General features: G+C 29.9%; 1 protein-coding gene across 1 annotated transcript; it reads left to right on the forward strand.

The window, feature by feature from the left end:
* Positions 1-14,481: 14,481 nt before the first annotated feature.
* Positions 14,482-26,721, forward strand: LOC124937663 (importin beta-like SAD2). Its single transcript, XM_047477963.1, has 22 exons — positions 14,482-14,745; positions 14,969-15,104; positions 15,231-15,318; positions 15,459-15,614; positions 16,623-16,785; positions 17,358-17,542; positions 17,631-17,804; positions 18,434-18,579; positions 18,666-18,789; positions 19,292-19,472; positions 20,260-20,419; positions 20,506-20,547; positions 20,664-20,782; positions 20,867-21,065; positions 21,674-21,805; positions 22,292-22,395; positions 22,603-22,782; positions 23,677-23,816; positions 24,159-24,298; positions 24,502-24,671; positions 25,722-25,851; positions 25,957-26,721. Exons 1-22 carry the CDS (start codon positions 14,656-14,658, stop codon positions 26,121-26,123), a joined length of 3,126 nt encoding a protein of 1,041 aa, XP_047333919.1. The 5' UTR covers positions 14,482-14,655; the 3' UTR covers positions 26,124-26,721.
* Positions 26,722-27,295: the final 574 nt, after the last annotated feature.

Raw genomic sequence — 27,295 nt, forward strand, 5'->3', positions numbered from 1 at the left:
GATGCATGGGTGTGAACGATGATGCTAATTTTCTACATTAAAAAAATAATTTAAGATAATTATTTATGTATAAACTTTTTTTTAATTATTAAATTATTTTAAAATATTTAGTGCTTCATTTTTTTTATATTAATAAAAAAAATCTATATTATAAATTTGTTTAAGAGAATAAATATTAGGAGCTTAACTCTTACTTAAAAACATTTTAATATGAAGTAGAGTTCGTGCTTATTCTTAAATTAAAAAATTTACATGATTTGCTAATGAGACATTTAATTGATTATTTTAAATTTTGAAGTTAATAAGAAATTTATTTTAATTTTTTTTATCAGTAAAATAGGATAGTCTACCTCACATGCGTAACATTGACCAACCAAAGTGCGCCACGTAATTTTTTGTTTTGGAGAATGAGATTTGGTTAAGCGTTTGCATATATTTTTTTTATATATATTAGAGAGATTTTCCTAGGGTTTAGTCGGTGCTGCCGCCTCATTCGCTTTCGCTTATTGATCTACAAGCAGAGTCGATCTATCTTTTTTATGTTGGACCGTACCGATATCATTCCACAAAGCGGAGAAGAACTAAGGAGTCGATGAAAATTCACTCTTTGTCATGGGTCCTAGCATCTAGGGCTCCGCACCTAGTTAATCTTGGCATTGAAGAGGTAAGTTCGTGCTTTATATAAATGTTTCTATGGTGGTTGATTCTAATTTGGTGTTCAAGATAAGAGATCCCCATGATATTGGTTTTCTTTATATCATTTACCATTTGATGTTGATTAATTTAGATGTTGATTGTTTTTTTGTTAATTAATTTTGGAAGAATTTGTTTTTATTTTTGATTGGTGTGTTAGAGGTCTTCATGTCATCATGTGAGAAAAACTACATACAAAAAGAGAAAGAGAAAAGTTGGTATTGTGAAGAAATTAGATGAACTCACTACTTTGTGCGGGGTTGAAGGGTGTACAGTCATTTACAGTGAATTTGATTCGCAACCTGATGTATGGCCATCTATATATCAAGTGCGAACTTATTACGAAGTACCTGAGTTTTCCAAAGATTGATCAAGAAAAACGAAAGGTCAATCAAGAGACCATCTCAAGGCAGAGAATCGAAAAGGTGAAAGAAAAGCTAAAAAGACTACCAAAAGAGAACCGTCCTAACAAAATGAAATATATCATGTTTCAATACATGATAAACCCACAAGGAACAATATCAAATTTGAATATGGAGGGTTTTGAGGATCTGGCTAGAGTTGTCAGCCAAAACTTAATGGAGGTTGAAAAGTTGATGGAGATTCGTTCGGAGGGACTCCTCTTTCAATCCTCCTTACATTGCTTGCCCGACCCGAGCGACCTGCCCCCTTTCCTTAATAATTCCGACATTGGCCCACATGACCCTTCCTCACATTGAGGGAATGTATTCTTCAATATGCATGTCATTTTTTTTCTTTTCTGTTATCTTTTTCTACCCCAATTTTTCTTTCTTTAATATAATTTACTTTTTGTTGAAGTTTTTTTATTATATATGTTTTATTTAATAAAAAATTTCAAAAATAATATGTTCTCTTAATAACTAATAAAATAAATTATAGTTTTTATTTAGTAATAATAACATAAAAAATTAAAATAATAATATTTATGAATCATTTAAAATATAGTACACTTACTTATTTTTTTATATTTGAATATATATATATATATATTACTAGTATCTATTATATTTTATAAATTTAATTTTTTATATTTATTAGATTAATTAATAATTTTAAAATATCAATAAAAAATATAATAATAATTTTTAATTTTGTAATATTTGACTTCATTATAATTAAACATTTTTATAATATATAGAAAAATTAAAACATAATATATATATATATATATATAATTAATGGTTAAATTTATTAATTAAATAAATTATCCAATATTGTAAATAAGAGTTAAAAGTAAGTATTTAATAACTAATATAGAGAATTCTTTGAACTTATTGAATCTAATAAAATTAAGTATTTTATATAAAAATATATATATATATATATAATCTTCAGTTAAATACGCAGTGAACTTGTAATGAGGATCCAAATTTTCAAAATGTGCCATGTCGGTCATGAGTTATTAAATGTGAAAGTTAAAAAATATAAAGTTCCAAATTAGTTAGAATTGCATCAAATAGACATTTATTGAGTAGTAAATGATCCAGTAATACATTTAATGATTAATTTTTTTTTTTGTTAATTAAACTAGAATATTGCTAATTAAATGGTTTGCGTTAAAATATTATATTATATGTGTTTAAAAATAATATAATGATACAAAATTAAAAATTGTTTAATTTTATAAACAAAAATAAATAAATAAATAAATCCGATCATCCCTCTCAAACTTAAAAATAACAAATTTGATTGTCCTCTCAATATAAACAAAATTGTTTTGACAAACTACAAAATAATTTATATATTAATTTAATAAATTAAATTAATTAATAAAGATAAGGTTTTACAAGAAAATAAAAAACAGAAAGTTTGCAATGGACTAGGTGACAGTATAATCTTGTATTTGTACAAAGATAAGATTTTGAACATTCAATGAGGGTAAGCTGATGGAGATCATTGATAAAAAAAAATAAGTTAATTAAAATTTGTGTAAAATAATTTTTAAAAATATATTTTTGTATTTTAAATTTAAATTTTAAAAAATTAAAGTAATTTATTTTTAATTAATGAATTTAATCATTAAAAAAATAGTAACATGTGATAAAACTTATTTAAAAATATTCAAATTTTTAAAAAGATATTTAAATTACACTATATATATATTAAAAAGCTTCAAAATGTTTGATGATTTATACCAATATTAATATCACCGTCATAAAAAAAATCGGACATTAAATAATTTAAAATTTAAAATATACTTTAAAAAGAAAACTATCCTCTTTATTTTTATTTAGAACTAATTTCATTTAATAACAAGCATACAAATTCTCATTGATGTAACAATTCAATATAATCTTGAAGTGAAATATAACCCTAAATTCAAGATTTTCTATTTGACTTTTGATTTTGATAATAAATATATGTACACTAATAATTCATAATATATATAGACAGCTATCCTGCCCAAGGACTGCCTACGTGGAGCGATAGGTATAAAATAAAATAAACAAAACGCATTTTCTTTTCAAACTCTAAGCCTTCCCCCTTTCTCCATTACGTCCTTCTTCTTTATGCTTCAGCCGTCCGATCAAACCCTAGCAGCTTTCAGCCCGTCTTCCTTCATTCTTCCTTTAGTTCGTCGTCCTTAGTTCATCTTCCTTTAGTTAATATATTAATGTAGTCTTTCAACATTCAGGCTCAATATATTATAACTTACTGGAAGACTACAATCATATATATCAACATTTTACAACATTTATTAACCGTTTACAGCGTTGTCATATTTTTGTATAGTATTATCATATTTTATTAACTGCGTTGTCATATTATTTATACACCGTTGTCATGTTATAAATATCCAACATATTCGGTATATATATTATAACTTATTGAAAAACTATAATAATATATTATAATTTACTAGAAGACTACAATAGTATATTAACTACAACATATATTTACACTTTACAACATATATTAACAGTTACATCATTATCATGTTATTTGTACATCGTTGGTAAGTTTATAATACATCGTTGTCATGTTGTTTATATAGTATTGTCATGTGTAAGACCTAAAAATTTACACACAAATTTATTAAAATAATTATTTTGATTTATTTTTGAATAAATAAAATCAAAATAATTAACTCAATGGCCAAAACCCAATTAATTAGACTAATTATTGTGATAATTAAAGCCTAAATAATTAAGGAAAATGGTCAAAATAAAGAAATAATAAAAAATTATTTGGGATAAATATTGTACTCATTTATCTTAAAATAATTTTAGAAAAAAATCAGGGATTAAAATAAATAATTAAGGATGAAATGAGGTACCCATTTTATCCCCATAATTATTTATTTAACCCTAAAAATATAAATAAATAAAAAAATTGGTAAAATATTTACCATATTTATTTTAATATTTTATGTATTTAAAAAGATTAAAATTAAAACCAAAAGGGTGAAAGAAAAATCAATTTCAAACAAACACTTAAGGTTTTAAAATAAAAATAAAATTCGTAATCAGGTGTAGCCGAAATCAAAAGATAAAGTTATAGTGGCGATCGGAGTCATCGAATGAGCATCGGATCTCCATCTAACGCCCCAGGTGTGCCCATGTAGCCCGTTGTAACAGAAGGAGCGCGCACACGCGAGGCACCGGATCGGCTAACGCCCGTTAGCTAGATCGCTAACAGAACGCCCAAACACAACAACGCCTTGACAGATCGCAAACAGGACGCCAAACGCGCGCAAAACGCCGCCGTTTTAGCCTCCGATCGTCTTTCTCATTGCGACGCCGCGAGGATAAGGATGAAGATCCGTCTTTGATTTTGTCAACCGATAATCTACCTTTCGGTTGATTCAAAAGTTGAAATAATCACTCTACCTCGGTGATCATTTTTACTACTTCCATAGGGGTGATTCATCCATATATCTTCAAGTGGGATCAAGAATATCCAAAATGTCATTAATGACATTTGGTAGATTCGATCCGCTTGAAGCCTCCACCGACTCAAGGATGATATAAATACACCCCCTAAGTCATTACGAATCCAAGGAATCCAATCTCCACATTCAAATTGCGGTTTATAGAAAATCTATCATTGTAGCTCAAAGCTTCTAGATTTTTTGAAAATCTATTTAAAGCCTTAAAGTTTGGATCTGGACATCCCAAAATCTTCCCTAAGGATCAAAGAGTGTACTCTAATTCTTGGTAATGTTTCAATCACCCTCTAATTCATTTTTATAGTTTGAATTTGAAATTTTATATTTAAATTGCATAAGCTTGTATGCTTGTTGTTTATGGTATTTTATGGTTGAATATTGATCTTAGGATCATTTATGAACTTTCTAGATAGGTCATAAACAATCAATAAACCTAAAAGAAAAAAACCCAAATTTGAATTTTAAAAATTAAAAAAACTTATTTGTTGTTATTGAGTTAATTCTCTTGAATCACAACCTAGAAAACATCCCAATATGATTCTAATAATTTTGGACAACTCTTTGGATCATGTTTGATCAATCCCGATCATGTTTTATCATAATTAAAATTTCAAAAAATTAAAATTTTTGAGTTTTTGATTTGGTCAAAACGAACAACCAATGTTCTTGTTTTGGTACCAATCAAGTATATGAGATATAAGGACGCTATTGGATAGCTAGTTTATCCTCAAAACAACCTTAAAATAAAAAATCTAATTTTTTTATCACAAACTTTTTTTGAACGATTTGATCATCATCCAAGTTGATTGGTACTTTGAGATGATGATCAACATGTTCCTAGGAACTTTGTGAATCTACCTAAACCTTTGGATCAAAGAATCCAAGCTAAAAATCGAATTTAAAAACAAATGAATTTTGGTGTGCTTGAGGACCTAGACTTATTAGCCAAGGACCGAGAAATCCGACTAATGATACTTGGTCCAGACCGAAACCTAAGACCGAGAAATTTGAACATAGGATCGAGACTTGTGACCGAGAATTTCAACAAGACCGAGGGGTTCGACAAACGCTTTTGAGCTAGGACCAAGAGGCTTGACCGATGTTCTAGAGCTAGGACCAAGGGGTCTGACTTTTGTTCTTGAGCTAGGAACGAGAGGTCCGACCAATGTTTTTGAGCTAGGACCGAGAGATTCGATCGAAGATTTTTATCGAGGACCGAGAGGTCCAATCTAGGACCAAGAGATTTGACATAGGAGCGAGAATTCCTGAACCTGTGGCCGATGAACTTAGCCAGAGCTAACCCAAGACCGGTGTGTTAATACACCCAAACCGATGAACTTAGCACATAGTTAACCCATGACCGATGGGTTTATACACCCATACCGTTAATCTCAGCCAATGACTGAAAGTCCTTAGCACCCAAACTGAGAGTTTTTAGACCCCAACTCATAAAAACAAACCCAAGGCTTAGGACTCCGGTCCTAAGGCCTGTTTGGTTCCACTTTTTAACACTCAAAATTATTTTTATAATTTTGGAACCAAACCATTTTCTAAAAATCTCAAAATTTTAGAAAATGATTTAAAAATATTTTTGGGATATTTCCACATAAAATATTTTGACCAAGACATGTTTGATGTTTATTTCTAAACCCAAACACCCTTAAAATGACTGATGTTCTTCACGTATAATCCTCCCTAATTATCATCAGCAATAGGTACCAACATTTAAATAATAATATTTCAATATTTTAAATAACATTAAAACCTAGAATCATGACTAGGACCGGATTATACAATCAATTTTCAAAAGTCAACTTTATAAGTTGAGACCGTTTTAAAACGTGTACGGAGAATGAAGCGTGAAATCCCTTTCTTGAGTATCACCAAACTATGAACTAAAAAACTTTGGCCAATATGTTTGTACAGGTATGTCAACTCTTATTGATTTTCAAAAAATCAATTGGCGACTCTGTTTCAAAATAAATAATATTTTAAATTAATTATGTTTAATTAATTTTAAAAGGATTTGATTATTGAAAATCCCCGGATTAATTAAAATTGAACCCCAAAATGAATTATTTTTAATTAATTTCAAAAGTTGTCAGAAATCATTTAAATAAATGTTTTATTTTAAAATAAAGTTCCTAACACGTAAACCGATGTTGAAATTCTCAAACTTCGAGCTTTTCCGCAAAACTATAAATACATAAGGGTTTTTATAGGGGTTACATCATGTTATAAATATCCAACATATATTACACTTGTAATATTAACACAAGTAATTGAAAGATATCTTACTACTAACTTATTAGAATATTGATAATTTATATAACTTACCAGAAGACTTATAATGATAAAATCAATTTAATTAGTAATATAAAACTTTTTGAAAGACTACAGTAATATATTAACTACATGATATTAACACAACTACTATCTCCGTTGAATGTTGTCCCCATAAGTATTATCTTCGGAAAAGGGAAATTGAGAAGACAAAAGTGATGTGAAGAAAAGTTGAGTCGAGACTGAATCATTCAATTGTTACTGCATTGATACTGAATTGTAGACTATTGCGGTTGCTGTCACCAAATTTACCTAAAACAAAATAATTTCACAAAATATTTTCTTCTAGTTTTTGTACAACAAATCACTAGATTTAAAAAAAGAATTTCAGTTTAATAGAAATAATTTTAGTTTGAAATCTAACATGACAACGCTTCGTTAAGAATATGACAATGAAGCGTTGAAAACATGACAACGCTTCGTTGAGAACATGACAACGAAGCGTTGAGAAAATGACATGCATATGAGCTTACAAAAACAATTTAAAAGCGTTTCCAAAATTTATTAAATCAAATGTGTATGTTTTCTTCTAGTCATTGTACAACAAATCACTATATTTTAAAAAAATCAGTTTAATAGAAATAAATTCAGTTTAAAATCTGATATGACAATTTTTCATTAAGAACATGACAACAAAGCGTTGAAAACAAGACAACGGAGCGTTGAGAAAATAACATGCATATCAGCTTACAAAAACAATTTAAAAACGTTTTCAGAATTTATTAAATCAAATTTGTATGTTTTCTTTTAGTCTTTGTACAACAAATTCATTAGATTTAAAAAAAAAATCTTCAGTTTAATAGAAATAGTTTCAGTTTAAAATCTAATATGACAATGTTTCGTTAAGAATATGACAACGAAGCGTTGAAAACATGACAACGCTTTATTAAAAACATGACAACGAAGCGTTTAGAGCTAGCTCACAAATACAATTTAAAAATATTTCCAGAATTTTTTAAATCAAAGTTTATTTTTTTTCTAGTCTTTGTACAACAAATCACTAGATTTTAAAAAAAAAATTAAATGCTTCAGATGGTGAAAACATATCTTATTTGACCTTACAAGAATGGAGCCTGAAAACGTAACTTCAGATGCTGAAAATGTAGCTTTAGATGCTTCAGACGATGAAATAAAGCTTACGTTTGTGATGGAGAAAACAGAGCTTCAGATGCTTTAAATAGTTTAAGCATGGAACGAAGCACGGAGCTTGCGGGCGACGAAGAAAACGGAACGGAGCACGGAGTTTGCGGGCGACGGAGAAAACGGAACGGAGCATAGAGCTTGCGAGCGACGGAGAAAACAGAACATGTGGAGAAAGCGGAGCAGGGCTTTGATGGTGAAAAAGGAGAATGATGTTGTGAATGGATTTACAAATATTGTATATTCATGGTATACAATTTTTAGTATGTCAACAAATGACTCTTAAGAGAATGACTTAGGTTAAAAAGAGTAATGATAGGGGGAGCGAAAAATTTGTAGCGAATGGGACAGCGAACAACTAGGTATATATTTATTTTTATCTTTTATCTTCATTAATAATTTTTTCTCTCTTCTTATTACTTACATTTTCTCTCTATTTTAAATAAGATTGGTTCAATAAAACAAATTCAATTTTTATTATTAAAAAATAGTTAATAATTTATCTCTTAAATTTTTATTATTATATTTTTTTTAAAATTATTATAAACACATTTTAATTATTTCTCTCTCAATAATTAATTTTCTTTTATTTTTTGAAAAATTAAAATCCATAATAAAAATTACTCAAATTAAAATAAATAATAGTTAATTCTGTTATATTTAATTAAAAATATTACTTGAGTTAATTTACTATTTTATATTAATAAATTCCATAATTTAAAGAGTATAAATAAAATAAACTTACTAAAAAAACATGATTCAAAATGTAACATAACATCTACTTTTACAAAAACAAACAACATAATATAATCCATAAATTATCTTTAATTATTATGCAATAATAGTTTTTAGGAGTCTTCTATCGTTAACATAGTAACATCTAAAACTTCATATCTACAAGATAAATTAGAAATAATATATAATTTAAAATAAAAACAATTTAATTTAATACTAAAAATAATTGTCTAAAACATAATAAATCAAACCTTTTATCGAGCCTTTATAATCTATTTCTTCACAAGATGAATTAAGAGGTTTGATTTATTATGTTTTAATACTAAAAAAAATTGTCTAAAACATAATAAATCAAACCTTTTGTCGAGCCTTTATAATCAATTTCTTCACAAGTTGAAATAATTAAAATGTGTTTATAATAATTTTAAAAAAAATTATAATAATAAAAATTAAAGAGATAAATTATTAACTATTTTTTAATAATAAAAATTGAATTTGTTTTATTTAACCAGTCTTATTTAAAATAGAGAGAGAAAATGTAAGTAATAAGAAGAGAGAGAAAATTATTAATGAAGATAAAAAATAAAAATAAATATATACCTAGTCAGCAATCTAATCATCGCTCCACGTCGTTCGCTGCCCCCATTCGCTACAAATTTTTCGCTCCCCTATCATTACTTGGTTAAAAATGCGTTTAAATTTTTTAATTTTTTTTCTTCCACATAAGCAGTCGCTGGGCAACTGTCTGTATCAATCCTCATTTTCAAAACATATCTTATATTCGAATTAATTTAAAATGAGATAATGTTATCTTATATATATTATAATTTATTTGCTTACCTTCCAAGTTATTTAAATAAAAAATAATCATGGGGACTTTTTTTTTTTTTGTATTAGTAGTTTTGTATTTGATTATATGATTGAAATGTATACTCATGGACAACCTTCTCTATTTTGTTCCATGTGATTTAGATTTTAGATCAATTCTTCTTTTTTGTTTGTTTCTTATTTTTGTGTGTTTGCTCTCAAGTCTTAATATGAAATGTATATAATTTCTCTATAGACCATTGAAGCTAGTTTAAGTGGATAACTTATTTGAAATTAATATTTCTGAATTGGTTTTTGTTTAATTAATTGGTTTGATCAAGTTAGTTTAAATCTGAATTGGTTTTAGTTAATTATTTGCGATTTCTCTATGTGATATCTGAATTTGTAGATGGAAAGTGTTGGATATTTTAAGAAATTGATTTGCTGGATATAAAGAAATATTATACATTTCATATTAAGCCTAATAGCTGGTTTATTTTCAAGACTAAAAATAAGAAACAAACAAAAAAGAAGAATTTATCTAAAATCAAAATCACAAGCAAACAAAATAGAGAAGGTTGTCCATGAGTATACATTTCAATCATATAAAAAGTGAAAAAAAAATTAACACTGTCGTGGTAATGTTTTCTAAATTACGATGATGTTATAAGAGGTTAACGAGTTTAATAAAGAAACTCTTAATTTAAGCTAACTTTTATAATTATAGAATTTTATGAATTTATATATAATTTTGATTTTACGAGAAGAAAATGAATTTATATTTATAATTTTTTAAAATAATTATTTATTTAAATAAATTAATATAACTAATTTTGTATATATAATTTTTATATAATGGTATTTATTTGTTATTAATTTTTAATGTTAGAAGTATCCTAACCTCCCGTAGTAATGACATTGGTTTATGGATGAAAATTATAATCAGTATCGCAATTTTCGATTTGAATTGTCCTGTTAATTGTGATTTTTATCCAGTTTGATCAGTAGTTGACCAAATATGGTATTTGCTTTTCTCGTCCCGATCTCACTTCGATTATACCCCGAACAATAATAAATATATAACATCAACAAAATATATTAATTTATTCTTCATATAAGAGTTTTATGTTTATTTTTTTATAATAATATAATTTTTTTAATATATTATAATATATAATATTAAAAAATTCATTTATATAATTTTATTAAATAATTTTTTTTATTAGAGAATATGGTATAACGGTCCCGCGAGTATTTCTCGAAACCGAACGAAATGAGGATGGTAGTAAAAACTAATCTCCAAATTAGAATGAGACCGAAATGATAAACGCATTCTCCGACCCGATCCGCCCTATTGTCATCCTTTCAAATCGAACTCGTTAGATCTCTTGAAAATTATCATTGTCATTTGAGTTACTCCACAAAATTAAATCAATATTGTTTAAGATTTTAAATAAACTTATTGTACAACAATTTTAATTAAATTTTCTATTGTAAGTGTGTTTGGTTACCATGTTTTAAATTAATAATATTCAAAGAAGGACACATGATTTAAAGACTTGGAAGCTAAGAAAATCAAGTTATATTCTATAAATATTATATGATGCATTCAGAGCTGGCCTCTAGGACTAGGTTGCCCTAATCTGATCCATAAAAAGGTCATTGAAAAACATGTTAGGGGCATTTCAACCCCTTGCATCCAAAGTAACAATCATAAAATATATTAGATCAAATGTCCAATCATAAAAATATAGACATAATATTTTTATATGGGATGGGGGCTACCCTAGTATGAGGCCTTCTTCCGACCATGAATACATGATCTAATAATAAAAAAAAATATGTCACTTAAATTCAATGGCTCACTTATAATTTGAAGATGAATATGAGAAAATATTAGAAAAAATAAAATAAAATTATGAGACAACAATTTGATGTTAGGGTTATAGAGAAAGATGAAAATTATATATATTATATTCGGAAATTAAATTAGTGTTGGAGTCGGTCGGAAAGAAATTTATGGTGTGTTTTAAAAAAAAAAAATTAGATAAAACGAATGGATAAAAGTTAAGAATGGATAAAAGTTAATTTTGACATTTTTTTTAAATTAAAAATATAAATAAATGATTAAATTTAAAATAAATTATAAAATCATATGAATATGTCATATTTTTATTGTAATATATATATACGTGTGCAGTTGGAGATTGTGATGTTAAAAAAAATAAAAATATTTTGTTAAAAATGAAAACTATCATTTTTGTAAGAAAATTTTGAATAAAAGTATTTAAAAGTTTTATCAAAAAATTTCACAACTTTTATCTTAAATAAAAACAAAATTACTACTAACTAGTAATAGATGGAGATAAGACTCACTCTATGAGAAAACTGACTCAGTTCTTCCATTCATTTAAATACAGTACATGCTTTAAAATTGAAGCTTATTTAATTATTTTGATTTAAAAACAATATTACAAATGATTTAATACTAATAAAAAATAAATAGGCATGCATTGAATCATTAAGTCAACAATTAAATGGTATATATTATTAATATTATTTGTCATAACAATTCAAACCAAATTGCCAGTTCACCTATTAAGGTAGAACATGTTCTTCCAGCTCTACTTGTTAAAAAAAATGTTATCAAATGAGACAAAGGCACACTAAATTGATTTGATAATTAGTATTAAATTGGTAAAATATGTATTATAGAAAAATACAAATTTCAATCCATCTTAATGCAACACAAGCAAAATTAATTTGAACCTGAAGATTTTGCTTCGTTTTATCAATAGTTAAGATCATAACATTTTAATCTATATATCTCGAAATTCAATGAACAAAACAATAATATTAAAAGCGTATAATTAATAATTTTGTATTTCTTGTATTTTTTTTAAAATTTTGTTTTAAAATTGTAAGGTGTAATACCGATACTGAAATTATGAGATTTTTAAAACTTTGGTACATGAGTATATACCGAAATATTAAAATAATATTTATAAATTAAATAAATATATATAATACTTATAAATAATTAAGTTTGCTTCATTTTATTAATAGTTAACATCATGACATTTTAATCTATATATCTCGGAATTCAACGAACAAAAACAATAATATTAAAAGTGTATAAATAATAATTTTGTATTTCTTGAATTTTTTTAAATTTTGTTTTAAAATTGTAAGGTATAATATTGATACTGAAATTATGAATAACTATAAATAAATATATATTATACTTATAAATAATTAAGTTTTAATTTTCATTTCAATAATTAGATTTTCAAAATCATTATGAACTTTTTAGCAAAATTAAACTGTGATCAACAAAACCTACAAAGGTAGTCCAGTGGTAAAAGTCAACTTAAGGGATCAAGATGTCACGAGTTCAATTCCATTTAAAAGCCCTTTGAGTTGATACAAGGGTGATGACTGTGGAGTGTTATGCTAATTCTCCTTAATTAAAAAAAAATTATAATCAACAAATAAACCAATTTTAATAATTTTATTTCATTTTCTAAACAAATTTAAGACACAACTCTAAAAGTATATATATTATTTCTCTCAAACATATAAAAATTTAACTATAGAAACATAATTTTTAAAAATTAAATTAAAATATAATTAAACTTTAATACTATTCGGTACGAAAGATCTATGATTTTGTAGTAGAGAATAGTGTAGCTTGTAGCCTGCCATGCCTTCAAAAGCACCTCCATGGATTTCGGGGATGATTACTTAAGTTTTGATCGATATTTGCAGAATTGATCATTCAAAAATGAAGATTGGAAGTGTATAATATCAATACCATACCAGAATCGTGGTATACCGTCAATATTCGATATAATCAGTATATCACTTGTATCTTATCGGATTTTAGATTTTAGTATACTGAAATAATAGTATGATATATATGATTTTTACTATACCGAAAATTTTGGTACGTTGTACGGTATAGATAAAAAAAATTACGGTACCGACCCAGCCTAGACTTATCTGTCTATTTATCGAGATTGTAATTTTATATTTTTATTTTATTTTATAAATATAGATAATTTTACTAATCTATTTATATATATATATATAATGATGCTTAATTTTTAAACTGTCTGGATTGCCGGGTCGAGAGCTGTGGTTAATTTGGATACTTGAGTCGGATTGTGGGTTGACCCGCCTTTAAATTTAAAACGGTTAAAAATAAAATTAAAAATACTAGAGATATGTTTCGAACTTGCAACCTAACAAAATAAATACAACTCTTTAACCAACTAGGCTACTAAGACTTTATATTTTAAATTGAACACCAAATTTGATAAACGCGGGACGTTTTAATATTAATATAAGTTCAACTTTTTAAGTAACTAATATATAATGATGTTGAGTAAATGGATACTTGAGTCGGATTGTGGGTTGTGGGTTGACCCATTCATAAACTTAAAACGGTTAAAAATAAAATTAAAAATGTTATCCGTAATTTTTTTTTACGATTTTTTTATATTATTACTCGTGCAAATGCACGGGCTAAATGCTAGTATTTATAAAATATAAAAAAAATACATTTTAATTAAAATTGTATAAACCAATCAAGATATTTTTCAATATATAAAACTAGATGAACATAATAAATTAATTGATTAAAATAATGACATTAAACTTTATATATTTATATAATTAATTAAGAAGCTAAAATATATTGTCCTTTTTCTCATCCATAAATGGGAAAAAAGCATTTTTTGAAAGTGGGCAAAGGTAAGAAATAAGAAATACACATAAGTCAGAATCGTTAAACCAACTTACCTCTCTTGTCTAAAACCCTAGTGCTTTGTTTAATCATTTAAATACCTCATTCAGTCTTCATCTTCTTCTTCTTCTATCTCTCCGACTCCACCTGCCCGTTTACCTGACCAGAGATCTGTTATTGCCACAACAAACCCATTTGTTTATTTGCTTCAATCGCCTTTCTTTGGGTGTCAATCAATCAATCTATCGATTTTCTCATCACATAATCTGCTTAGGCAAAGATGGATCTTCAAAGTCTGTCTATTATTCTCCAAGCTGCACTCAGTCCCAATCCAGATGAGAGAACAGCCGCTGAAGGAAGCCTCAATCAGGTATTTATATTTATTTCAGTTGCTATGATTTTGTTTTTTGTATCTAGTATGTAAATTGATTGATTGATTGTTGTGTATCGATTTAAATTCTTCATTGTCTTTTTATGTTAATGGGTATTCTTCACATGTATAATTTTGATTGAGGAGTGAGGACCTTTCTTGTTTTTTATTAAATCAACATACTTGTGATAAAATTATTCTCATTTTTCCCTGTTTTACGCAGTTACAACATACCCCCCAGCATTTGTTGAGACTGTTGCAGATTGTTGTAGATGGGAATTATGATATGGGAGTTCGACAAGTTGCCAGTATCAACTTCAAGAACTTTATTTCAAAAAATTGGTCACCTAATGACACAAGTATGTTTTGTCTGAATGAGATTTGTTGTGATCTATTGCAGGACTTTTTTTAGCAACAAAAAAAAGGGTTCATCTTGATCTATTGCAATGTTTAGATTTTAGTTTTGTATTTTTTTTTTGTAACAGCTGAACAATCACAAATATTGCCGAGTGATAAAGATCTGGTTAGACAAAATATTCTTATATTTGTTACACAAGTGCCTCCCTTACTAAGGTGCAAACATTTGATCATTTCAGTTCTGTCTGACTTTCCTGATTACCCTTTTTGAGTTTTTGAAGCTTTATGTATCTATTATATAATTTCTTATGAACCTCTATGTTTTTTTTTTGCCTTCTTTTCCTTACTTTTGACAGAGTACAATTAGGAGAATGCCTCAAGACAATTATCCATGCAGACTATCCAGAGCAATGGCCAAGTCTTTTGCAGTGGGTGAAACACAATTTGCAGGACCAGGCTCAGCAAATATATGGAGCTCTATTTGTTTTAAGGATTCTTTCAAGGAAATATGAGTACGTCCTTTGCTAAATTAAGTAAATAGAACATTGCCATTTGTACCTATTTTAAGCATTTTTTTCTTGGGTTAAATAGTTACTGTATTCTTTTCGTTTATATGATCTAACTACCAAATGTCACTCATTTAGGGTGTATTGTCAGTAGGTTCAAATAGTTTATTATCCATTTGGGTGATTTGAGAGCTATGACCCATGATGCTTCTTTGTTTGTGAAATTATTATAGGAGTTCCTCTAATTAATAAAGTGAGGCATTGTGAATGAATTTAGGAAGAGTTTGGCATGCTTCTATTTGAAAAGTGGTAAATACTTCTTTTTAGTGTGCAGTGTTGTTCTACCCTTTTCTTGGTATTCTTTAAACTGAAAGTATATCTTTTACGAGAGCAGAATACACAGAAATGGACAAGATACTGGTAATCATGCACCTGGTTTTGCATTTTATGCAAAGCCATACAAATCCTATTATGGCTTTACTATCATCTAAGCTTCCCCAACTTGCTTTTAAGCATGTTTTAATATGTTGTTTTATCAAACAGTTCGAGCTATAGGCTGGAAGCTTGTGGTTGTTTCCATGCACAATGACTATAATACGGTTCCTTTGTTAAATCCAGATTTTGTACAATAAATATGGCTGCATGGTAGATATAAATAGAACATATGCACTAGTGTCTCCAATATTTGTTTTTAAAAATAATAATAATTTCGTACTGGATTTTCAGTACTGGACATGATACATCTACTGCTTAGTGTACATATAAATTTGGAAATAACCTGCATAGTGCATATATTTGGAAGCTTCTGACCAAAAAGTTATCTTTAAGGTAATGATAGAGAACATTTCTTTGGTCTCCACATTATAGAGAGATCTATGTAGAAACTTTACTCTTTAACTTCTATCATCTTCAAGATTTCATCCCTACTGAGATTGTCTTGCTGAGCCTTCTAGGACAAAAGATATGCCTTACACCTTCATTACTGGGTATTTTATGCTTTGTCGCAATTTGCAGGTTTAAGTCTGACGAGGAGAGGACACCAGTTTCTCAAGTTGTGGATGAGACTTTTCCTCATCTAATCAACATATTCAACGGGCTTGTTCAATTGAATAATCCTTCTCTGGAAATTGCTGAACTGATCAAGCTGATCTGCAAAATATTCTGGTCGTGCGTATATGTATGTGCAATGTTCCTTATATTTTATTTTATTCAAAATAATATTCAATCTATAAAATGTTTCAAATTAGTCTGTTTTGGAATATTGTAGTGTTTAAATGAAATCAAACTATACCTAGATAACAATGCGACAAATTTGTTGGAGGGAAATTGCAATGAAGATGTAGCAATATGATACAGATTGGATTGAATGTGAATTGTGACACACCGGATCAATTAGATGTCCATGTTTCTTTGATGCATTATTTGACATCCTTCCATAATCTAAAAATAGAAAGAAAAAAAAAAGAAGATTGTGAAAGACAAGACACCAACATAAGTTTTATTTACTTTCTCTATTTACAAGAAACCAAGACTATATCTAAGTTAGAGGCTTGACTATTTATATAATTTCCCATCATTGTTAGTCATAATCCATGGTGCTCAAATAATGGTACATTTTATTATATGATGCAAACAGTGCCTTTTAGAAATTAATTAACCTTTCATCTGTTGGATGTACAATAAAGCTTTCTTTTGCTTAGTTTTTGGGATCATATATGTTTATAGCTCCCTCCTGGTCTATCTTTTCAGCTGGAGATTCCAAAGCAATTGTTTGATCCAAACATATTCAATGCTTGGATGGTTCTTTTCTTGACTATATTGGAGAGGCCTGTCCCAGAAGAAGGTCAACCTGCTGACCCAGAGCTTAGAAAATCTTGGGGATGGTGGAAGGTAAAAAAGTGGACAGTTCATATTTTGAATCGGTTATATACCAGGTAAGATTTATGTTTGTTTATTAATATTTTACTAGTACGATAGTTCCATAGCGGTGATGGGTTTTTAATGTTCTCTCTTGTGGCATAGATTTGGGGACTTGAAGGTTCATAATCCAGGAAACAGAGCTTTTGCCCTAATGTTCCACAAAAATTATGCTGGAAAAATCTTGGAATCGCATTTAAATTTGTTGAATGTGATTCGATCTGGTGGCTACCTGCCAGATAGAGTTACCAATCTTATCTTGCAATACCTAAGCAACAGGTTTGTGTTGTATTGTTGTATTTAATTACATGATAATTATATCTGCATCATTTGTTGTTGCTGTTGATATAAAATTTAGAATGTCTTTTCTAGCTTTCCAAAATAGTGTTATTTTTTGCTAACTTTATAATAATGTTGTTGATGTTAGATATCAAGGGCATATTCCAGGAGTGAGGAGTGACTAAATAAGTTCTAGACTAATCATATATAATTCTAGACAAACTTTCTCTTCTTTTAGATTACAGAGAGCATGTCAAATAGAAACTTTTGCTTTCTCTCATCTTGGACTTTTGACCTGAGTTAGCCAACACTACAATCCCTATAACGCGTTCCATTTTTGGTTAATATTTTAGTAGTTACTTTTTTCAAGATTTTCTGCTGTTGCTTATGGACCTAATAATAAAGCCTTGAAACACTTTCTTTATAGCATGCCAGATTGTGGTTTTTATGGAGTGGTCTTCTTCTTTTTTGGTTGTGAGATGAAGATATGTATAGTATAATATATTTATGGCCCTTGAACATGATTCTTATATTTCTATGATTTGTTTGACATAATTTTCTTCCTTCTTGATTGTTTTGCTTGTTATTTGATAGTTGCCTGTTTACATTTTTGTTCCATTTCTATGCAGTCTCTCAAAGATTAGTATGTACAATCTGCTGCAACCAAAGCTTGACATTGTTCTTTTTGAGATTGTTTTCCCACTTATGTGTTTTAATGACACCGATGAAAAGCTTTGGGAAGAAGACCCACATGAATATGTCAGGAAGGGATATGGTTCGTTATTAACTTATTATAGTGTAAACTTCATATTTTTAAACTTATCTATCTTTGCATAATTCTTTTGGTTTACTATTCTCCAGATATAATTGAAGATCTTTACAGTCCTAGGACTGCCGCCATGGATTTTGTTAGTGAGTTAGTAAGAAAGCGTGATAAAGGGAACCTTCAAAAGTTTGTTCTATTCATTGTTGAGATCTTTAGGAGGTATGTTTCATGTTTCCTATTCCCTCCGTTCTATTCATGAGAACATTTTGTGTTTGCACGGTTTTAAGGCATGAATGAATTGATCAACAGAATTTATTGGAAGTAATCAAATATTTCAAAAAGTGATGGAATGATGTATTCTGTTACATATCATAAATGGAACTAGGTTAACAGTTACAAGAATGGTCGCCTAGAAGAAGGGGATGAGAGAGTTGGGGAGATGAAAAACTAGAAGGGATTTAATTATCATTTCCTTCATTACTGATTCTGATTCCGATACAATTGGCCCTATTTATGTGTACCAACACCACATTTACAACTCTACCGTCTACCATTATCTTCACCAGTGTCACTCCCTAGTCCCTACCCTATACTATTAATTCTAACTTATTCATATAAAAGTAACTGTCATTTAGTTGATAGTGGTCTCATAATAAGATGGGGAATATATTTTTCTATGGATGTTTAATTCATGGTTGGCGTTTATCACCTTGAATTGCAGATATGAAGAGGCACCAGTGGAACATAAATCATATCGCCAGAAAGACGGTGCTCTTCTTGCTATAGGAACACTATGTGATAAACTGAAGCAAACAGAACCTTACAAATCTGAATTGGAGCGCATGTTAGTTCAACATGTCTTTCCTGAATTCAAAAGTCCTGTTGGTCATCTGAGAGCCAAGGTCTGTTTTTTTATTTTGTTTTTTTTGCATTTATTTGTCTTTCATATTAATTCCACATTATCTTTTTGCCCCTTATGGAGTCTTGGGAGGGCATCGTTCAAAAGAAGTCCTTCATTGTCAGGTCTTCATTAATCACTAATTAACCGTTCTGACCTTTAACTGCTGCTTTAACAGAAATAGTTGCTATTAACCCTTGCATCTATGTGGTGTGTTTTTATAATGTTATATATGAGGAAACTTAATGTGTTGGGAAAGTTGTTCAAGATGATAAATTGCTACAACTCTCTATTCTGACTAGGAACATTTTGTTTTTCTCCATCTTCAATATCTTTGAAACAATGAGCTTGAGGTTGTCAGGTTTTAGCATATTGTGTCTTCAACCTTTTATTTTCCATATATTTGTGAGAGGTTTACATTGCCTGAGTTTCATAGTCTGACACCTTACCACTCTCCCCAAAGCCGATTCAGATAAGTCTATAATCCAAATACTCTGTTGAGTTGTTGAGGTTTGTTGCAATGATAGGTTTTGGTTGAAATCAATTAGAAAAAGAAAGATAGGGTGTGTAGACCAGTGATTTTGTGTCATTTAGATTCTTGTTTCCATCTAGAATATGGGCTCACTTATATGTTAAATTATCTGAATTCTACCCATTGAGGCCTGAGGGTTTCTTTATATGTTGGCGGATCCTGTTCAATTTTTAATAATTAGGTATCTTCCCACCACTAGCTTCTCAAACATTCTTATGTCTAATCTCTTCTCTTTTGTTCATGTTGTTTTCATTATTAGGCTGCATGGGTTGCAGGGCAATATGCTCATATTAATTTCTCCGTCCCAAATACTTTCCAACTAGCATTGCACAGTGTGGTGGCTGGCATGCGTGACCCAGAACTTCCAGTTCGTGTTGATTCTGTATTTGCTTTGCGGTCATTTGTTGAAGCTTGCAAAGGTAACTTCTTCTATGCAATGTTGTCATAATTTTGTTGGTTTGTTGGCTGTAATGATTTCATAGCCTTAGAAAATTTTATCCTGCAGATTTGGGTGAGATTCGTCCCATTCTTCCCCAGTTACTGGATGGTACGTGGCTTATTGGTTTTAGTGATGTTATTTTATGCTTTCTCGTTAGTAAATTTGATTAATTGTTAGTTGGATTGTTGACTACTCACAATTATTTTTTCTCCTTCATTTATCAGAGTTCTTTAAGCTTATGAATGAAGTGGAGAATGAGGATCTTGTCTTTACACTTGAAACCATTGTGGATAAATTTGGAGAGGAGATGGCGCCATATGCTCTTGGATTATGCCAGAATCTGGTAAAACAGAGCTCCTTTGCCTCTGATCAACATATTCTTTGCTTTTGTCTTGCTTTTCTGAAACTTGTGTTGCTACCACTCTAGGCTGCCGCCTTTCAGAAGTGCATGAACTCTGCAGAAGCAGATGAGGAAGCTGATGACCCTGGTGCTTTGGCTGCAGTAGGCTGTCTACGTGCAATTAGCACAATACTTGAATCAGTGAGCAGACTTCCTGACCTATTTGTTCAAGTTGAGCCAACTCTACTTCCTCTTATCCACAGAATGTTGACAACTGATGGACAAGGTAGTACTATCCTCAATATGTACATTTCTTTAACTGTAGTGTATTCATTTCTTCAGTAGCTAATAATATTTTGCTAAACACAAATTTAATTTTTCATATAATTCATAAAGATGATTGTTCATTTGATACAATGAATATATACATATATAATTCAAACTATTAAAACATCTCAGTGCATCATGTGCAACATCTTCTACTTATCTCATTCTTTCAGCTGAAAATGGATTGTGCAAAATCCCATTTGTATGAGTGGGTCAAACTTTGGCTGCTTAGTCCTGGACTGGTTTTGAAGAGAGTTTCTTTAGCACCTTTCCCTGTAACATTGTCATAGATTTCTATTGAACTTTGAAATTTAGGTATACCATATGGAAACATGGTTATCATCTGATAGACTCATCACTTCTTTTGTAGCTTGATCCCAATTTGCATGGTTGACTGACAGATGATTACTTTGAATAAGTAGGCTACATTGATTGTTTTGGTATTTGCTGTCCAGCTCATCTATTTGATGGTTTCCTTGTATTAATGGGTTCCTATACGATGTAGTCACGTTGTTATCTTTTGATGATTGATTGTAACTCTTTCCTAATATGACATTGTTGTTGCAGAGGTATTTGAAGAAGTTTTGGAAATTTTGTCATATATGACCTTTTTCTCACCTACAATATCCATTGACATGTGGACTTTGTGGCCATTAATGATGGATGCATTGGCTGATTGGGCCATTGATTTCTTCCCAAGTATGTTTTTACTCACAATATCTGATTCTGTACTTGTATGCATATTGAAGTTTCTTCTTTCTATTCAACTCTGTCATCTGTTTTTTGTGGTTGTGATTTGCTTTTACTGGCTGTATTAAGTTGACTCTTCTGATGATAACCTAAAAACCTGGCTATGAACATTGGCATGCAACTGTGTCTTCTTGCTACCCATATTGCTATCCCTACAAAATCCCCCTCCCCCACAAAAGAAACAGAATAAAAATTCTTTGATGTTGGTACCCTTTTAGCATCACATGTGGACTAATAGTTGTTATGGTCATCATATTTTGATTAGGTGGCTGTTCCCAACTTCCTTAATTATCTTTTGTTGGATATGTTGTGATTGTTGCCAAATTGAGAAGTAGCTTGCAAGGAAATTCATAATACCATTTTTGCTGACCAACATTCCTGTATTAGCTTGGTTTTTTCTTCAAATTGACTTTTTGGGTTGTTTTGTTTGACTAGATATATTGGTTCCATTGGATAACTTTATATCCAGAGGTACTGGACACTTTTTGACCTGCAAGAATCCGGACTATCAGCAAAGCCTTTGGAATATGATTTCATCGGTAAGTTACTACATTTTGTGGAGTTTATACTTTGCCAAATTAACTCTGCAAATTAGGGATTTTTGTTTTTACTGAAAAATATAGGGATTTTGTGAATTGGATTTCAATTCTCTTTGTTCTTGGATTTTCTTTAGTAAAAACCATCTTGTTTCTTATTTTTATATTTTCTGTCTGATTATTTGTTTTAATGGACTTTTTTATCTTCAGGTTATGGGAGATAAAAATTTAGAAGATAGTGATATTGAGCCTGCTCCAAAACTCATTCAAGTTTTATTTCAGAACTGTAGAGGGCAGGTAGATCAATGGATTGAGCCTTATGTTAAAATTATTGTTGAGCGGCTGCAAAGAACAGAGAAGCAATATTTGAAATGTCTTTTACTGGAAGTGGTAAGAGCAAAGCGCCTTTTCCCCTTCAAAGAGTGGACTTGAATTGATTATTTCTTCAAAACACACATTAGTGTTGGCTTAATTCTCATGTTCTAACTTTTCCATTTTGTCTGCTTGTGGTAGAGGCATGTACTGATATGTCCTGTTATGCTTATGCTTAGACATAGACTTTTATTTTTCTGGTAATCAGAAGCAACAAATTTATGATAGTGATAAGGAGTTAAAGTCCACAGAAGGATATATGCAATACAATTGAAGTTATACAGGTGGGAGAGGATCTTTACTTTTAACATGGACACACTGCTTCGCCCAAAAATTTATTTATATAGATATGTATATTATGGTGAGAGTGGTGATTTAGTAATACTGAGGAGATTGTTTGAGGATTTTTATATTTGGGTAAGAGTGGTGTTGTTAAAAAGTGCTACACATGATTAAGCAATAATGTTTTTTTTTGTGTCTAATATGATCATACAAGAAGCTACTCTTAATTATTCAATTTTAGTCAGTTTGATATATTATTTCCTCTTGCATTCTAAATATTGGCCCTTTGGTTTTTGTCTCTGTTATATTTTCTCTGTTTTTTTGGTGCCTTTTTTGGCTTTGAAAGTTAATGTAAAGTTTTGGAACTTTTGTCTATGAGATCCATTATTGATGTTGAAAAACTGTGGTGGACTGAATGTGGAGAGTTTGATCAATCCAAGTTTTAAGCATGGTTTACAAATCTAAATTGGTGGTGATTTCTGCTTTCTGGATTTTTTTGTTGATATGTGTGAGAAATTTGGAATTCTTCATAGAACATTGTTTCAGATAAGGAAAAACGGATTAAGTGACTTTTTATTTTATTGCTATAAAATCTAACATTGCTGTTGTATCTCTTTCACCTTGTGGCAGATTGCTGATGCTCTGTACTACAATGCATCTTTGACCCTTAACATACTGCAAAACTTCAGTGTTGCTACTGACATCTTCAACCTTTGGTTCCTGATGTTACAGCAAACTAAAAAGAGTGGTGTTCTCGCTAATTTTAAAAGGTTCAGTCTCTTTCTCTCCTGATGTGAATTGCACATGTTTAGGCACCATTAATTGAGCCTATTTGGAAACTGGTATTTTGTCAAAATCACGATTCCATTGAAAATTGCCAAAGTTTAAACTGAAAGTGATTTTTTTTTTGTTTGGTTGAAGTATTTTCCTGGATCATGATCCAGATTATTGTATTTTTATAGTGTAACTTTTTGTTTCATTTGGTATTGACTTTTTTTTCTACATCATTATCATAACAAATATAGAGCTTTTGGATCATGATCAACATGAAAAAAAGTGTAAGCAAACAGCCCAGCATCTTGGTTTTACATACGTTCTTGGTGGCTTTGCAGAGAAAATGATAAGAAGGTTTGTTGCTTGGGTTTGACATCATTGCTTGTGCTGCCTCCTGGTCAGTTGCCCGGGGAAGCTCTTGACCGTGTTTTCAAAGCAACTCTTGATCTTCTTGTCGCCTATAAGGAACAAGTTGCAGGTTGGTTCATTTCTTTGTTCCTTGCTGATTTGACTTGATCTCCTCTTTTTTTTTGGGCTGAAAGAGATAATTTTGTCAGTATGTTGCTGGTATCGCACTGAGTCCTACCTATATAGACAAATTACTAATCATAATGAATGTACAAATTGTGTAACTGATTCATGAAAAAAGGCCTTATGTTTATCTGTTCTTAATATTGATAGAATCTGCAAAGGAAGCTGAGGCAGAGGATGAGGTTGAGGATGATGATGACATGGATGGATTACAATCTGATGGTGAAGATGGTGGTGAAGGCTCTGATAGAGAAATGGGACTTGATGAAGAGGATGGTGAAGTATTTGACAGCGCGAGACTTCAAAAGTTAGCTGAACAGGTTTGAGTTATTATTGTCTTAACAAGTTGACAATGAGACTATTTAAAAATTGGTATTTTGTCATAATCACGATCCCAATAAAAAATTGTCAAAGTTATAATTGGAAGTGATTGTTTTGTTTTCGTTTGGTATAAGATTTTTTCTTGATACTAAATGAAGCAAGAAAATCACACTATAATCTGGATCATAATCAGATTATTTTTTTGGATAATGATCCATATTACTTTCCTAGATAACTGTGAGTTATGACAAACATACAAATATAGGTTTTTCTAGAACATGATTAACATGAAAAGTGTATAACAAAATAATCAATTTTCTATTTCTCCCCGCCACTCCCATTGGATAAGACTGTAGCTGATTTGTTGTAGATATACATCATGTTTATATTTTTCTCCGATCACCTCCAACCAATTTCTTTAGAATAAAAAAACATTGATATGATTTATTGTTTATATATTTTCACTCAGTTAATGGTCCAGAAAACATGTTATAAAGTATCTGGTTGTTTTTAAGTACTATTCTTCCTAGGATGTGCTTCTGTATCAATTTCCTTAGCCAGCTTGAGATGGGCTATATATATCCTTTTAAAAGTTATAGATATTCCTTAACCTCTTAAGTTCAAAACTGTTACCACTTGGTGTGGGTATATATTTATTTTCTATTATGCGGGAGGTTATTGTTACAGTTTTTATCTTAATCATATTGTGTGCCTTGTCTTTTGTCTATAGATGGACATAGAGTATAATATTAGATCAATATGATAATTGTTTTTTTTTTCTCTTTTACCCAATCAAGCGAAGTTATTGTTCCAATATGGCCCATTTGGAAACAATTGGATTCTGGTTCTGAATCTGGATTCAGATAAAAAAACGTCAATAAATTTCCGAATTGTATTGGACTAAGTCTGCTTGGTAACTCAAATAAGCCCAGTTAGAAGCACTTTTTTGTCTGAATCTAGATCCAAATGAGAAACCGCCAATGAATTTATTTTGTGTCAACTAACTTATGTTTCCAAACGAGATTTCTCAAATGGGCTATTGCATACAGGCAAAGGCTTACCGTCCAGCAGCTGATGAAGATGACGAGGACACAGATGACGACTACAGCGATGACGAAGAAATGCAATCTCCAATAGACGACGTTGACCCCTTTATTTTCTTTGTGGAGTCTGTTAAAGGTGACTGTTAGTCACATTTTTTCACATTCTCCTTTAGCTAAAAACAATTTATTATATTGTTCTTAACTAACCCTCTATTTTTTGTAAAACTTGTTGAATCTCAAGTTCTGCAAGTCACAGATCCGATGCGGTTTCAGAATCTTATGCAGGGGCTTGATTTCCGATATCAAGCACTTGCTAATGGCATTGCTCAACATGCCGAACAGAGAAGGGTGGAACTTGAAAAGGAACAATTGGAGAAAGCATCTGCCTCGGTTGCTGCTGCATCGTGAAAAGTTCTCTTCCCTGTTTTGTATGAATTTGTTGTATAGAGTGTGCTGGAGTCCACTGGTTTGACTGGCTATGGATGTCAGGACCACCAAATTGTGGAGTAGGGACTCCAACTGCTGCTCGTGCTGTTCAGTTCTTGTTGTTCGTCACGTCTCTTATGGCAAAAGGCGTCGTTTTGTTTTTCCTACATTCTCTATTTGTTTGTACTATCATAATCCAGATTGGGTTATAAATATCTTGAACCATAGTGGAGTTAGGATTTTGGTTTTGTATTGCATACAAAGGGTGTATGCCATTGTTATGGTCTTCATTTGATAGAATTCTTATTAGCAATTTTGCGAAATTTATTTAGTGGGGCGGGTTAGAAATTGGAATTGGAATGGATGGTTTTGTGAGCGATCGGACGATTTTGGATTCATGAAAACAGGAGCCCCAAATCATTGTTTATGTTCTATTGAATTGATAAATTGTTGTTATTTTTATAAGAAACTTGATACATTTGATAAACTCAGCAGATTTGGTTACAAAATAGTGTAATCAGTAGTTAGAATTATTTTAGTTACAATGATTTTTATTTTATTTTTGAATTTGTGTATGTTAGGTTACATGTACAATTATGAGATATTATGTGTTAATTCCATAAAAGTTTGTTGTCTACTACTTTAATTCAAAGAAGTTAAATAAAAGAGTTACTGTATTATTTTAAATTAACGAGTTTATAATTATAAACCGTTAATTTAACTAGGTTAGGTGTGATATCAGTAAATCTATGACATTAACATTAACGATTTTACTTGAATGTTGTCTTAATTAGTCTAATAAGTGGACAAGTTAATTACTTTTCAATTATCTTGGAAGAGTAATAGTTTATGGTAAATAATAGTATGATCCATTGAAGATTCCTTAGCTCGTGGGGCGAGGATGGTATTTGTGTCTCCCGTCCCGACTTGCTCCGATCTCACTCCGATTCTGCCCCGAACAGTATACAATTAAATATATAAAATTATTAATATATTTATTTATTCATTATATTTTATAAGAGTTAAGTTTATTATTTTATAATAATATAAAATTTCAATATATTATAATATATATTATATTAAAATATCCGTTTTATATAATTTTATATATTTTTTAAAAATATTTTATAAACAGTGCCCCGTGGGAATTCCAC

This window comes from Impatiens glandulifera, chromosome 5 (genome assembly GCF_907164915.1).
Source record: "Impatiens glandulifera chromosome 5, dImpGla2.1, whole genome shotgun sequence".
Taxonomy (NCBI): Eukaryota; Viridiplantae; Streptophyta; class Magnoliopsida; order Ericales; family Balsaminaceae; genus Impatiens; species Impatiens glandulifera.

What these genes read in the sequence shown, in the direction of transcription:
- LOC124937663 (XM_047477963.1), top strand. Translation starts at nt 14,656, where the DNA reads ATGGATCTTCAAAGTCTGTCTATTATTCTCCAAGCTGCACTCAGTCCC. An exon ending in CTGAAGGAAGCCTCAATCAG is followed by an intron (nt 14,746 to 14,968) that starts GTATTTATATTT and finishes TGTTTTACGCAG; the next exon opens with TTACAACATACCCCCCAGCA. An exon ending in TCTTCCCCAGTTACTGGATG is followed by an intron (nt 20,548 to 20,663) that starts GTACGTGGCTTA and finishes TTCATTTATCAG; the next exon opens with AGTTCTTTAAGCTTATGAAT.